The sequence below is a fragment of the Vigna unguiculata genome, chromosome 2 (genome assembly GCF_037176805.1).
Source record: "Vigna unguiculata cultivar grain cowpea cultivar isolate G323 ecotype 2 chromosome 2, ASM3717680v1, whole genome shotgun sequence".
Lineage (NCBI taxonomy): Eukaryota > Viridiplantae > Streptophyta > Magnoliopsida > Fabales > Fabaceae > Vigna > Vigna unguiculata.
Genome location: NC_140793.1, coordinates 35,757,135 through 35,770,540, shown reverse-complemented (window position 1 = coordinate 35,770,540; position 13,406 = coordinate 35,757,135). Strand labels below are relative to the sequence as shown.

The 13,406-nt window shown below is 32.9% G+C and overlaps 2 protein-coding genes across 2 annotated transcripts; one reads left to right on the top strand and one right to left on the bottom strand.

The window, feature by feature from the left end:
* Positions 1-4,889: 4,889 nt before the first annotated feature.
* LOC114167168 (Integrase-type DNA-binding superfamily protein) lies at positions 4,890-6,573 on the top strand. Its single transcript, XM_028052162.2, has one exon. It carries the CDS (start codon positions 5,323-5,325, stop codon positions 6,307-6,309), a length of 987 nt encoding a protein of 328 aa, XP_027907963.1. The 5' UTR covers positions 4,890-5,322; the 3' UTR covers positions 6,310-6,573.
* A 2,847-nt stretch (positions 6,574-9,420) lies between these two features.
* LOC146888529 (uncharacterized) lies at positions 9,421-10,276 on the bottom strand. The gene has a single exon (XM_085669201.1). It carries the CDS (start codon positions 10,241-10,243, stop codon positions 9,716-9,718), a length of 528 nt encoding a protein of 175 aa, XP_085525327.1. The 5' UTR covers positions 10,244-10,276; the 3' UTR covers positions 9,421-9,715.
* Positions 10,277-13,406: the final 3,130 nt, after the last annotated feature.

Sequence of the window (13,406 nt, the reverse complement as noted above, 5' to 3'; positions counted from 1 at the left end):
TATTCGAACAAAAATGGGTACCATCAAACTAAATAAAACTAAATTAAACGAAAGGAAAGAATTATAATGATATAATGATAGAAGAACTTATAAAATAAAAGAAAATGGTTTTTTTTACATTGTTTCTATCGGTTATTAAATATTTTCAAGAGTATTTTGTTTTAATTTTTCAAATTAAAAAAGAAATATATGAAATATGAGTAAAAGTTTGTTACATGTCTGAATAATAATATTTTTGAAGAAAAAAAATTGTTCGGATACATGGAATTAAAAAACAATCAAACTATCCTTCACTGTTTTTGTTTTCAACATTTTCTTTATTTGGGCAAGTAATAAATAGAGTTAAAATAATGATCTATATTAAAATTTTGTATATGTAATGAAGATCATATATTCTGTTGTGTGTGTTTTCTTCGGTTTGTTTATTCTTCTTTGAACCGTTGGCATTAATGCGGGACTTCAAAATTTCGGGATGAATTTTTTTGGTTAGTAAAAGAATATTGTGATCGTTTTTTTAGTTAAAGTACTCAATATTTGTTTTTTTTTTTTTTAAGTTTTGATTAGTTTCTCTTATGTTTGAATTTTCTTGTGGATTTATATACTAAAATAATTTTTTTGTTCTTAATTATTTGCTTTTGTGTTTATCATTTATTTTTTTCAATATTTGATTATACCTAATTGTATTAGGATGTGTTATATTATTTAAAGATGGCATTTATTTTTGTTTAACTATCATAAAATCTTTCTATATTGGCGTGAATAAGTTCTCATTTATTTATTTGTTAATATTTGTATTGTTATATTTTTAATTAATCTTAAATGATAAATCTAATCCTAAATGCATCATATATTTTTCTCTGATTAAGTAATTTCTTAGGTTTCATTGAGAAAACTTATTTTTAAGGTACTTACCACCACACAACTTTTAAGTCTTTGAGTGACAAGACTTAGTCTTTAAACCTTTATTTGTTTGTTTGTATGATTCAACTGTGACTAAATTCAAAAAGAAAGTCTAAAAAACGAGAAAAAGAATACTAGATGTTTTTTGAGAAAAAAAAAAAACTTTCTACTACTAAGTAAGATGATTCGCCAAGAAAGTTTAAATATTTCAATTATAATAATTTTTAAAAGTTATATTATATCTTAATATAACCAATATTTTAAATGAAAATATTAAAATGTTATATTATAAACAAAACTATAATTCAAATGAAAATATTAAAATGATATTCCTACAAGTTGTTCAGTTTATTAAGAAAGGGATGTAATTTATACTTAACAGGTGAAAGCTTAAAAAGTTAGTTTGGGTAAACATTTTGGTATTAATTGGTAAAAGTGATAAAGATTTATGATGTGAACAGAAAAAGAGAGGTGGATTGTATTATTGAGTTGGAGGTGGAGACCTGTGACCGAGTCACCTAACTCACTCAGTTTGGACCCTTCTTCTCTTCATCTTATCCACACCCTTCGACGTGCCATGCTTTCACTCTCCCAACGGCACCTACCTCTTTGAAATTCTCTCCCTAACTCATTTTCATCCACACACAACTATATTCTTCTCCTTCAAATACATAAAATAACATATCTCTACATTTAATATTTTATCCAATCTAAATAAAATACTCCAATAACACTTTTTTTTTTTTCTTTTTAAATTCCCAAGCTAAATCGACAACGACAGTTTCAACACAACCAATATTTTCACTCCAAATATGGATTTTCATTAAACACAATCAGTCAACTGTTTTGAAAAACATGATTTTCAATATATTAACGATTTCTTTTTCTTTTTTTTTTCTCTATCCTAATTTTCCTTTGTGACGAAAGGAAAAAGCAACCATGGTACACAAAACGGAAAATGCCTTTTTGGATAAGACAATACAGAGAGGAGAGTCAAAAAATGTTAGACGGAGGAGGTTTTTGTTTGTTTTAATCTGAGAAAAAAATTGAGGATGTTTTTTTTTTTTGTGTGTGGTTATGGATATGGAAGAGTGGAGGAGATAAGGGTGTGAAAGAAAAAGAAAAAGAAAAAGAAAAGGAAGTGAGAAAAGAGAGTGGCGCGGCGCGGCCCAACTTTCCGCCGTATACAGCCATGTTTTGCATTTAATGAAAGGAAATGAGAAAAAGGTACATAAAATCGTATACTGCCAAAACACACCTTTTTCGCAGTCAATACCACGCGTTCCCTTTCTATTCTCTGCTGCTCCCGCATTTACGCAATTGCCCTTCATGGATTATCTGCCACGCGTACGGTGATCCATGATCTGATAAGAGTTGAAGAAAGGGTTGAGAGAGTGAGAAGAGTCACATGCAGGTACAGAAAAATAAATTGAAGAGAAGGAAGGGTTTGGGAGCTTTCACGAGTGCTGTCCCTCACATTTCAAAGAAAGGCCTACCATCCCATACCACGCCTTTTCACAAACACCTTTACGCCTTTAATGCCATGCCCATTCATTGCTCTCTCTTGTCCCCACCTTCATGCCTTCCATTCTTCTTTCACTTTCTCCCTTTCTCAATTTCTTTACTATCATCCATCATCATCCTCATCATCCTCATCATCACACACCAATCAACACTAATCATCACACACTTCCAACAATCTCTCTCTCTCCATTCAATCATCAATCCGTGCCTTCCGCTCAATTCATAATCCTCCCCTTATCTTTTCCATAACTAAATTACAAAAGTTTATCATGTGAATTATCCAATACTAATCTAATAACAGGCCATATTAAAAATTCAAGTGTGAATTTAAACAGAGTATTACATAACAATAAAGACCTAAAATTTCATTACCTTAAGGTTTTTGGTTGAGAGTGGTATCAATATCTTATGTAGTTAGACTCAAGTCTCATTGATGTTTGTATCTCCTCAATGAAACTCCTCTATAAACCTAACAGGTGAAATAATAAATCGAATTAACGTCAAATTTTACAATTATATGTTTTAACCTAAACAATTTTGAAATTATGTATAATATCATATTAAAAGTTGGATTTTAAGTCTAATCCGACCTTGTAAGACTGATATATAAGATAAGATTTGAAGCTTGCAAAAGTTTATATTATAAAAGAGGAAATTCATGGCCTTTTTCTTGAAAAAACATAAAATAGAGCTCTCTTGTCCACTCCTGGCGTTGACACGTATATAGACATTATTTTTTACATATGGATAAACATAGGGTTTGCTGTTGAGTTGAAAAAGAGGAAAAATTAGGGTCTAAAAGCTTGGTTGAGATGAGAAGCTAAACTCTAGGAGAAGAAAAAATGAAGAGGCTTTGGCAATGACCATGTGCTCCCCATACCACTCACTTTACCTCGTCGTGACTAAGTATTCAACAACTTTGGTTGGAAATGCATGCGCACAATTTGAGTTTGATTTTAACGTACTCTTTCTTACACCACACACGATTCATAGTGGGCACCAAGAGTAACCAAACTTTCTTCGAGGCTGACACCCATCAGTGTGTAATGCCTGGATTCCCCATGTGTGTCTTTCACAAAAACCCTCTATTACTTGTACAAATGCATGATTGCTTCTTTTTTCCTTTTTCTGGGAAAATATTTTGTCACCATTCACTAATTCACTTCTTCTCTCTTCAACCGGAAATTACTTCAAAAGTATCGCTTTCACATTCAATGCTACCGTTCCATTTCGAGATAGGTGGCATAGACACGTTGCTGTTTTCGCTGGCACCGTTGAAAGTCAACATAACATTACCCGCTCTTCATCCCCTATCATCAAACCATAACAAATATATCAATATATTTTTATCGTTTCTAGCTCCTCACACTGAGATAAATCGAAATGATGATGATAAATTTACAGCGATGATAAATCGAAGATGAATATGGTTATTTTTTTACAGTGATATTGATTCAGTAGAAAGATAGAAAAAGGTGAGTTTGATTTAGTAAGAGGGAATTAAATGTTACTGGTAAGAGAAGGGCAATGATACGTGTTGGTGTAGGAAACGCGTGGTTCTGACGCAGAAAAGGACCTTTTTGGAATGACATCTTCTGACCTGTGAAACTACTTGTATCTTCTTCTCTCTCTCTCTCTCATCACGTTCTCATATATCGCTGCAATAAATTGCAAAAGTAGGCTTTTCTCGTTGGGTGATGATGCAGTGCAGAGGTCATCGACATGGACCCTCTGTTGTTGTTGTATATGTACATGGACCACGAAGGTGTCAAATCCGAACCCTTAATAAACCATACAATAAAAATTCTTGCCCCCTCTTCTTTTCCAGCAAATTCTCTTTTTGTGAAGATCAAGTGCAATTCTTTTGAGTCTTTAATACCTGTCTTTGATTAAATTAAATGAACAACACTGTTGCTTCCACTGCTCTCCTCTCTTTATTGCCTTTGACTTTTGCCAATTTCCTATGCTCTTCCCCTTTCTCTCATCATCAAAAAATAATTAGTGCACAAATTCTGTTAATTAGTTACACCAAAAGCTATCTCCTATGCAAGGTTGAGGTAATTTATAAATCATACATTTCACTCAAATCATATCATGTGACAAAATTAACTCAATAAAGAAAAGTTAACATGTTATTTCTTCACACACGCTTTAAACAATCATTCAACAATATAAACGTACTTAAATAATTTTTAAAATAACCGCAAAAAATATGAAACTTATAAAAATAAATCTCAGCAGTGAAAGCAAAAAAAAAAAAAAGATTCTAAAGTGTGTTTAATTTAAACTAAAATTTTCCTACAACTTTGGGGAAAAAAGTATCTCATGTACCTTTTGCTCCAAGGATGGTACTAGGTTTTGAATTTGAAGTTTGCACTACTGAGCTGCAATAATTATCCAAATCAATGGTTAATGATGTAGCGATAGAGAAGTACCTGTAGCTAAGCGAGGGCAGTGAAGTAATTTAGCTTGGGAGAGAAGGTGGTCACAGAGACAATTTGAGACGAATGAAACGATCACGTTGTGTGAACAGGGATTGGTTTGAAAAAATCTGTAGGAAAGTGCTTCCTGTTTCTATAAATAATCGCTGCCCAATGGTAATTACCAACACTCCAACCATAGCATACTGTTCCAAACCCCACCGCAACCCCTTATCTATATTAATTATCATCTTCATCTTCCTCTTCTCTCACTGCTCTTCTCTTCTCCTCATAAACCTCCCTTCAGAACTTGCAGAAACTATTTTTTGTTTTTCCTTATACAGTTACGAAGCGGGGCCAGTTTTTTTTTTCAGTGACCTTCTTCGTATACATTGTTACATCAGTTGCAGAACCCTCCTCTTTTGGCTTGCCACTGTTCCGGTAAAAGGACACTGGAGATTAAGGTTTGGCCAAAACCATGGACGGAATGCAAGAAAGAAACTCACAGCTTGGAACTGATATTGGTTCCTCCTTATCAAAGCTGATACTAACAAGTGGCTCAAACACCCTTGATTCAATCTTCTCAGATTGTACCCAAACAAACGCTACCAGCAGCAACAACTCCGTGTTGGACTATTTAGAACCCTTCGGGTCTTCGGGGTTTGAGCCTTTGGGCTCTTCCGTTTACCTTCGCCAGAGGGACATCCTCCAAAAGTTCTACCAAGAAAGCCGAGGGAACGGGAACGGCAACGGCAACGGGTCTCTTCTTCCCACTTCCTTGTCAAACCCGTCTATAAACTCTGTTTACACTGCTTCGTTGACTTCTTCTTTGACCAACCCTTGCAAGAAAAAGCTCTACAGAGGAGTGAGACAGAGACACTGGGGCAAATGGGTCGCCGAAATTAGACTTCCCCAGAACAGGATGAGAGTGTGGCTGGGCACGTACGACACCGCCGAAGCAGCCGCATATGCCTACGACCGCGCCGCGTATAAACTACGTGGAGAGTACGCGCGTTTGAATTTCCCCAATTTGAAAGACCCAACCAAGTTAGGGTTCGGAGATTCCGCCAGATTGAACGCCTTGAAGAGCTCCGTCGACGCCAAAATCCAGGCCATATGCCAGAAGGTGAAAAGGGAGAGAGCCAAAAAGATCGCCGCCAAGAAGCTCAGTTCTGCCGCCGCTCACGCCAACCGCAAGGAGAGCGAGAAGATCAACTCCTCTGCTTCCTCCTCGTCATCGTCGCTGCCGCTGTCGCCGCCGTCGATTTTTTGCGATAATTGGGCGAACGAGTTGTTTTCGCCGACCGTTTCGGAGGACGGGATTTGGAAGGGGGAGAACTCGCCGACCTCGGTTTCGATGGAGTATCCAATGATGGTAACGGACGAGACAGAGTTCGAAGGTTGTTCTCTGGCAAGGTTACCTTCGTTCGATCCCGAGTTGATTTGGGAAGTTCTGGCCGTTTGATAGAGTGTTTGTTAGATTAGCAGTGGAACGTTGATGTGTATAATATGAAAACGAAAACGAAAACGAAAACGAAAATATTAGTGTTGTGTGGTTTTGTTTTGGTTTTTGTCCGGTGAGAGAGGGGTTTCTTAGCGTTTTGAGTGGAATTGCTATGGCTGCAGTTTGGGCCTTGGTTTTTTGCTCAAAGGCTCGCTTCAGGAGTTTTCCTTTTGCAGTTCTTGTGATACGGCTCTCCCTGCATTATAAATTTTCCTATTCATACCACTTCTTCTCTTCTCTTCTTCTCCCTCCATGATTCATACTGCACAATTTCACTTCAGTTCTGATTAATAATGTTAAACTTGTATCATGATAACATATTTTACTAATTTCATAACATTAATTGCTTACAGGTTCATCGTTCATATGAAAATCCTTGCTCTTTCCGAAAGATTATAACATGTTGGAAATTATCGTAGTTAACTATGAGTCTCTTCCCTAACAAACACCTTGTGTCTGTCCATGTGCGAAACCTATGCTTCACTTCACTGCTGTTTTGTTTTGTTTTTTTTCCCCTTCTCGTACTTATCTTCAAAGTACAAATTCTATACAAAATGATCGTGGGTTACTTCTATTGAACAAACTTTAGTTCGCACTCTTCGTGATCTTTCTTTTAAGTAACATTGATCACCAAAATCTTTCTGTGATAAATCTTTTCTAGTGGCTCAAAGGATATGGTTTTCTAGGTAAGTTTTATATGACAAATTCACATAAATGTGTGTATAAATAAAGACCGATAGTAAAATATTTGTGATTATAATGTTTCTTAACATATAAAAAGAGATTCACACTTGAGGTGAAGATTCTTAAAAAGTTATATGTGAGTTTGATATTGAATAAACATGAAAGAGTAACACATGTAAAGAAATATCCATGTCTCATGGTTCTTCCAAATTTCAAATCCAAGGTGATGTCAATTTTTTATCCAAATTTAGTTCATGTTTTATTGTTATGTCCAACAAATTTAGATGAATAATAACTCTATAAAAAATAGCATAAGTTAAGAGTTGATTAATTCAATTTTTACTAGATCTTAAAGTTTTCTCTGATTTTTTTTTTTCTATTGGAGTAAATGAAACTAGATTATTATACAATAATGGTTTACTTGTTTGTTTACAAAATTAAGTTATAAATTCTATTAAGAACTTTGGTATTAAAGTTGAATTTCGTTGGAGTTTATAAATTTGACGTGTTATTATATGTTTCACAGAAACAAGTGATTTAATATCTTTAGCACCCAAGATGATATAATAAAATTCTTCTTATTTCTCTGCAATTATACAATCTTTCATGCCTATTTGAAATCGTCATATAGAACACTTTCTTATAACAATCACTAAAGAATGTTTACAATCATATTTTTCACACACTTTTTTTTGTTAATTGAAAATTTGTACTAATCACAAAAATTGCGTGGGTATTATGTATTATTTAATGCATCTCAATAAATGGTGATCCTTGACAATAAATTATTGGAATTTAAGTCCAAGTTAAATTGTAATTTAATTGTTTTCAGTTAATGTGATATGTCGAATACACTTTTTTACACTAATGACATCATGCATGAGGACATTGAAAAGAGAGATAAAAAGAAAAACTTGAATACCTTGTTATATAATAGATTTAAATTCAAACTATAATATTAATCATTATAATATCGGTAGTGAAATTTAAGTTTAATTTTACTTTATAAAATGATTTTGTCTTTCATTGTATGTTGTAATTTAGTGATATATAACTAAGAAAAAAAAATTAGTTTTTTTCTACTGGTATTATGCTAGAAATAAGGAACTTTACTTTTAAAACAAAGTTTATTTAATTTGACAGGATGGAATTTGTTTAAACCAATGAGGGAAGGAAGAAAGACAGAGAGTGATGTGTTGTACGGAATGTTTGGAGTGGAGCACGTGTTTTTCGCAGGTTGGGGCTATTGTGGAACATGTCTTGGATGTGGAACATGTTTTCGAAGAACGAATTCTATAACGCATCATGTCTTGAATCAGGAGCATCCATGTATCATACCATATCATAAAACTAATAATATTTATTTTTTATTTATTCATATTTAGTCACACCAAATGCAATCCTATCATTTTATTTTCTGATGCAGAATTGAATACCAGAGACTGAATACCGCATCTGAAGCAATCACGATTTTGTATTTTCTTACAACAAATACTTTTGCTCGTACAAATCCGAGTCTGGAGCTGATTTATATCAACAAATTCTTCGGTACACAAAATTTCAAAGTTGACAGTTGAAAACTATTAGACAAACTTTTATTTAAAATAATTAAATACTTCAAATATAAAACTATTACGAATTTAAGCTCTTCATGTTTGTTTGTGCATGCACATGGTTGATTATTGACATGATTTTTTTAAAAACTAGCGCAAACAGACACCTAATAATAATGTTTCCCTCTTAAATAAGAGTTATGATAATTTAATTATACATATATAAAATGGAGAGTGTTTTTTTTTTTTTTTTCTTTCTTTCTTTTAACATCCAGATTTTAAGTTCAAATATGTTTGGGTCTTTTTTAAATTAGGTCTTGCTCTCGTACTTGAGCCATCTTCTGAACTTTTGTGTCACGGGTTCAATAAAATGGGCATTGAGTGCCCTATTACTTACACTTCCATGGGCTCACGGCCCAAAAATTCAATTGCATTTTGTATTCTTCTAAAAGTTTCAGCCCAAACCTATAATAGTTTTCTCATATATTTATTATTTTTAAGTGAGGTGAGAGTAAATTTTTTTTTTTTATCAATTTCATGTTTTAAATATATACCGATCGATACTGAGTTAGCTATTTAAAACTGCTCCTACTAAATCTGAAAGTAGAAACATTCAACTTGTTTTTTCTTTTAGTGATAACGTAGAGGAATAATAATAGAGATGAGATAATTGATTCTCTACTTTATTACTCAGAATTAGTGAGATAAATACGTTATCCTTAACTACAAAAACTATAAATTTTGAAATGTATATAATTATTTGATGATTAATTACACAAAAAATTAAGTTTATATTTTGAAGACGTGAATATATTTCAAAAAATTAAAGAATATGAAATTACAACTATACTATCATTTTATTTTTTTAACTTCACTGAAATACATCCTGAAATTACAGAGTTGAAGAATCCGAAAGCATAAAAGTGCGATGAGGAAGAGCTAACGTAATCCTCTGTGTTATATATAAATATATATATATATATGTATAAAATAGGAATGATTAATTAAGGTTTAGAAAAGAAGAGATAAAATGAAAAGTGAAGAGATACATACGTAAATAAATACATGACTACGTAACGTATAGGGTCTAGAAATACGTAGGTGTTTAGAATGTATATGATGAATAAAAACTAGAAGCGATTCAAGAACTTGCGGATCCTTCTGACGAAGCCGGTGTGAGAGTCGTTGATGCGTTGGTCACGGGGAGAAAACCTCCTCTCCATGCCCATGCCACGCTGGCGAAACAAGGTGGGTTCCACCACCCCGAATCTGGTCCAGCCGCGTGCCACGTGTCTCACTCCGGCACGTGGCAGTGGGTTCTGGGGGCGTTGACGCGACTTTCGCGAGTCCATGCGTGAGGACTGCGCCAACGGGTTTCTGGGATTGCGAGGGTCAAAATTGAAAACTGTGAAGGGAAGAGGTTTAGAATTTTGCATTGGGTTAGGGTTAGGGTTTGGGTTTGGGTTGGGATTTTGGGGTTGAGGTTTGGGGTTGGAGTTTTTGGGGTGCCATTGGTTTTGGTGAGAATTGGGATTGTTTGAGAGTGGATTGGAGTTGGTGCGGTGAAAGTGAATGTGGAAGGGAACACGAGCGTCTGAGAAGCTGCTGAAGAAGAAGAAGAAGGAAGAAAGGAAGATAATGGCGAAGAATGTAGTCATGGCGATTCTTCAACAAACGAAACTTGAAGATTCAGTCTCACGAATTCGAGATATAGAAACAGAGAGAGGATGAACGTGTTGTCAGGGATGCCAACCACGTGACTGGAACCCATTTCCACATTCCTCTCTCATTCCGCATTCTTCTTCATCAACTACTAACCCTAATTTTTTTTTTCTTAATTATTACTTTTTTATTTATGTTATTTAAATAATTTGAGGGTTTCTTTAGCAATTCTCTTTTTTCTCTCGTTCACATTGAACGTTTCTAAGAAGTTTTTATTTTTTATTTATTTTTTACGTTAATACAGAAAACAGAAACTATAAAAAAAGAATTTGGAAACCGTTGACCTTGTTTGAGTGGGGTCTGAAGATCTTGGTACTTCAAATTTAGTGGCAAGATTCGAAGACAAAATGCTCCATGCTTTTCTTCAGATTTCTCAACTGGGAACCCATTCCATCATCGTGGTGAAATCACACATTTCAAGCACGAAAGGAAGAAGAAGAAGACATAAAACCTTTCTTTGTCCTAAATATGTTACTAATAACGGGTTTCACGTGCTTTCCAACATCTTTTCATTGAAATAACTAATAAAATAAGTTATCCTTTAGCAACCGTCATGGATAATAACGACCAAACAATAAAATAACCTTAACTCTTCAAATCAAAGCATCTCAATCTTGTTTCTTAAAATAAATGCAACTAATTGTATTTAAATGCAATGTCTCCTGTTAATAGTATTTTCTTTTTCATACACAAATTCAAATTTTAATCAGATGATTGTATCAATCATATTGTCAAAAATAATTTAAATAAATTATTAATATTTTGTTGCGCAAAATAACTAATATATATATATATAATATTGGATATAATTGAAAGCCTTATTCGAATAATGTTGTCGAGGCGCGTGATTTGTGTGAGTAGGGTTATTTTCTAAAGATACATGTGAAAAGTAAATAATATGTAATGTACTGAAAAGCTTCTTAATAAATATTGGTGAATATTTAATTGTACCCTATTTTTGAATTGACAATAATGATTGTTTCGCATATAAGACAATCGCATTGACGAAGTTAGGCTTCTCGAAGATGGAGCTGACCTTTAGAAAGTATATCAACTGTTTTAATCAGTAAAAGAAAATATTAATTTAATTTATAATAAAACAAATTGAATATATAGGTTTGTAATAGAACTATAACAATAATTCAGGAAATAGATAACGTCAAGCAACTACCTATTTTTTATTTTATTTTTTTAAATCAGATCAAATAACCCACCTGAAATAAACTACTACTCAAATAGTCAAATTAAAATTTATGAACTTTAATTTATATCACCACCTTTTTGTCTAATTTAATATATTTAGGTACAAGATAGTTCTATATGAGTTTTTTTTTATTTGATCGACAATATTAATTGTTAATACGAAGAGTTAAACTCACATGAGTTTTATTTGATCGATAATGTTAATTATTAGTAAGAAGAGTTAAATTCATAACTTTTCTGAGTTTTCTTCTAAACTCATTAAACCAACATTATAAACCTGAAATTTTATTAGGAGAGTTGAACTCACATCGTCTCTCACTTTCTCTACCAACTATATCATTAAACCAACCTTATATCTCATGTTCCTTAAAATTGTGTACGGTTTCACCATGTGTAATACTAATGATCAACTTAACTAAAAGTGACAACAATCCTTCTAGCTGGCTAACTACCCATGCAAATGCAAATGCAAATTCAAATTCGATTTCATTTTCAAATGAACGGCAATCTCAATTATACTTAAAGGAAGAGTATAAGAAGGTGAGAAAATGGCGAAAAGAGTTGGTTAGGGTTTGTTGTGATGATAGGGTGCAAAGGTTTGGTTCGTAGAATAGAATAGAATGTAGCATCTCCTCTGATTGACTGAGTGAAAGATAAAAAGGTTGGTACGAATGTATGCAAAGGAACCACTTTCCACGTTGAAGCTTCGTTTGATGATTTTATTTTATTTGAATTGAACATTCCACCTTAAAAAAAGTTAGTCCACACCAAAATAATTGGTCAAACCTAGAATCTACCATGCCACTACTCCCACGGTTGGGTTGCTCTGTCTTTCTTATAACAAAATGCCTTTTCACCTTTTTTTTCTATTTTTTATGTTTTCTCTCTTTTTTCCCAACAAGATTTCCAAACATGAAATCCGATTACTTTTATGAAAAGAAACAAAAACAAAAATAAAAATAGTTATTCTAATCAATTTTTATTTGCAATATATTGATCTCGTAGGATGCATGATTCTATTCAACTCACTGTATTATTATATAGACAAAGTGTTTTCTCTAGATATCAATGTGGTTATGTTATAGAGTAATGTTTTTTCTAAGCTCATTATTTTCTAACTTATTTTAGAATGGCTCTTTCTCGTAGTATTTCATAATTATTCAATTAAAAAATATCCTTAAATTAAAACATTTGAAATGTGTAGGAGGACAATTAGTTAAGCAAACTTGAGTCCTAAAATCATACCTGGCCAGAAATTCAACGTTTAAAATCTATATTATGCATACTCTGAACTCAGGTGATGATGACAAATTTTTTTTTCATTTGTTAGTTGTAGTTGAAAGTGGAGAGAGAAAAAAAAAATAGAAAAAAAATAGACTAAATTGGAAAATTAAAATGAGAAGAAAGCGTAAAAAAAAAGTGATTTTATATGATTGAAACTTTTTATACCTAAATGTTATATATATTTTACATTGTTTTTTAGAATATTGAATGTTCTGAATTGGTGGGTTTCAAGAAAGTAGTAAAATTTGACTGTTGCTATGATATATCTCAAACAGTTTGAATTGTTGTGTGCACATAAGTTATGATAAATATTAGGATTTACGATTGGTATAAATTATTAATGTTTTATTTTGTATGGTGAAGTAACCTGAATGATGTGATATATTTTGAGTAATAAAATGTTGGTATGATAAGTGTAGTCTAAGCATGGGTTTCTAGAATCTATGAACACGAGAAAGGACCAATAACATAACATTATTTTTATCAGATTCCATTTTAAATCAAGTTTCTAGAATCAGTTAATCAACCATTCAGCCTAATTGGACACATCTCTTTCTATACCACGTCATCGATAACGTGACTCACTTTTTATAATAATATAGTTGTCGAATT

What these genes read in the sequence shown, in the direction of transcription:
- LOC114167168 (XM_028052162.2), top strand. Translation starts at nt 5,323, where the DNA reads ATGGACGGAATGCAAGAAAGAAACTCACAGCTTGGAACTGATATTGGT.
- LOC146888529 (XM_085669201.1), bottom strand. Translation starts at nt 10,243, where the DNA reads ATGACTACATTCTTCGCCATTATCTTCCTTTCTTCCTTCTTCTTCTTC.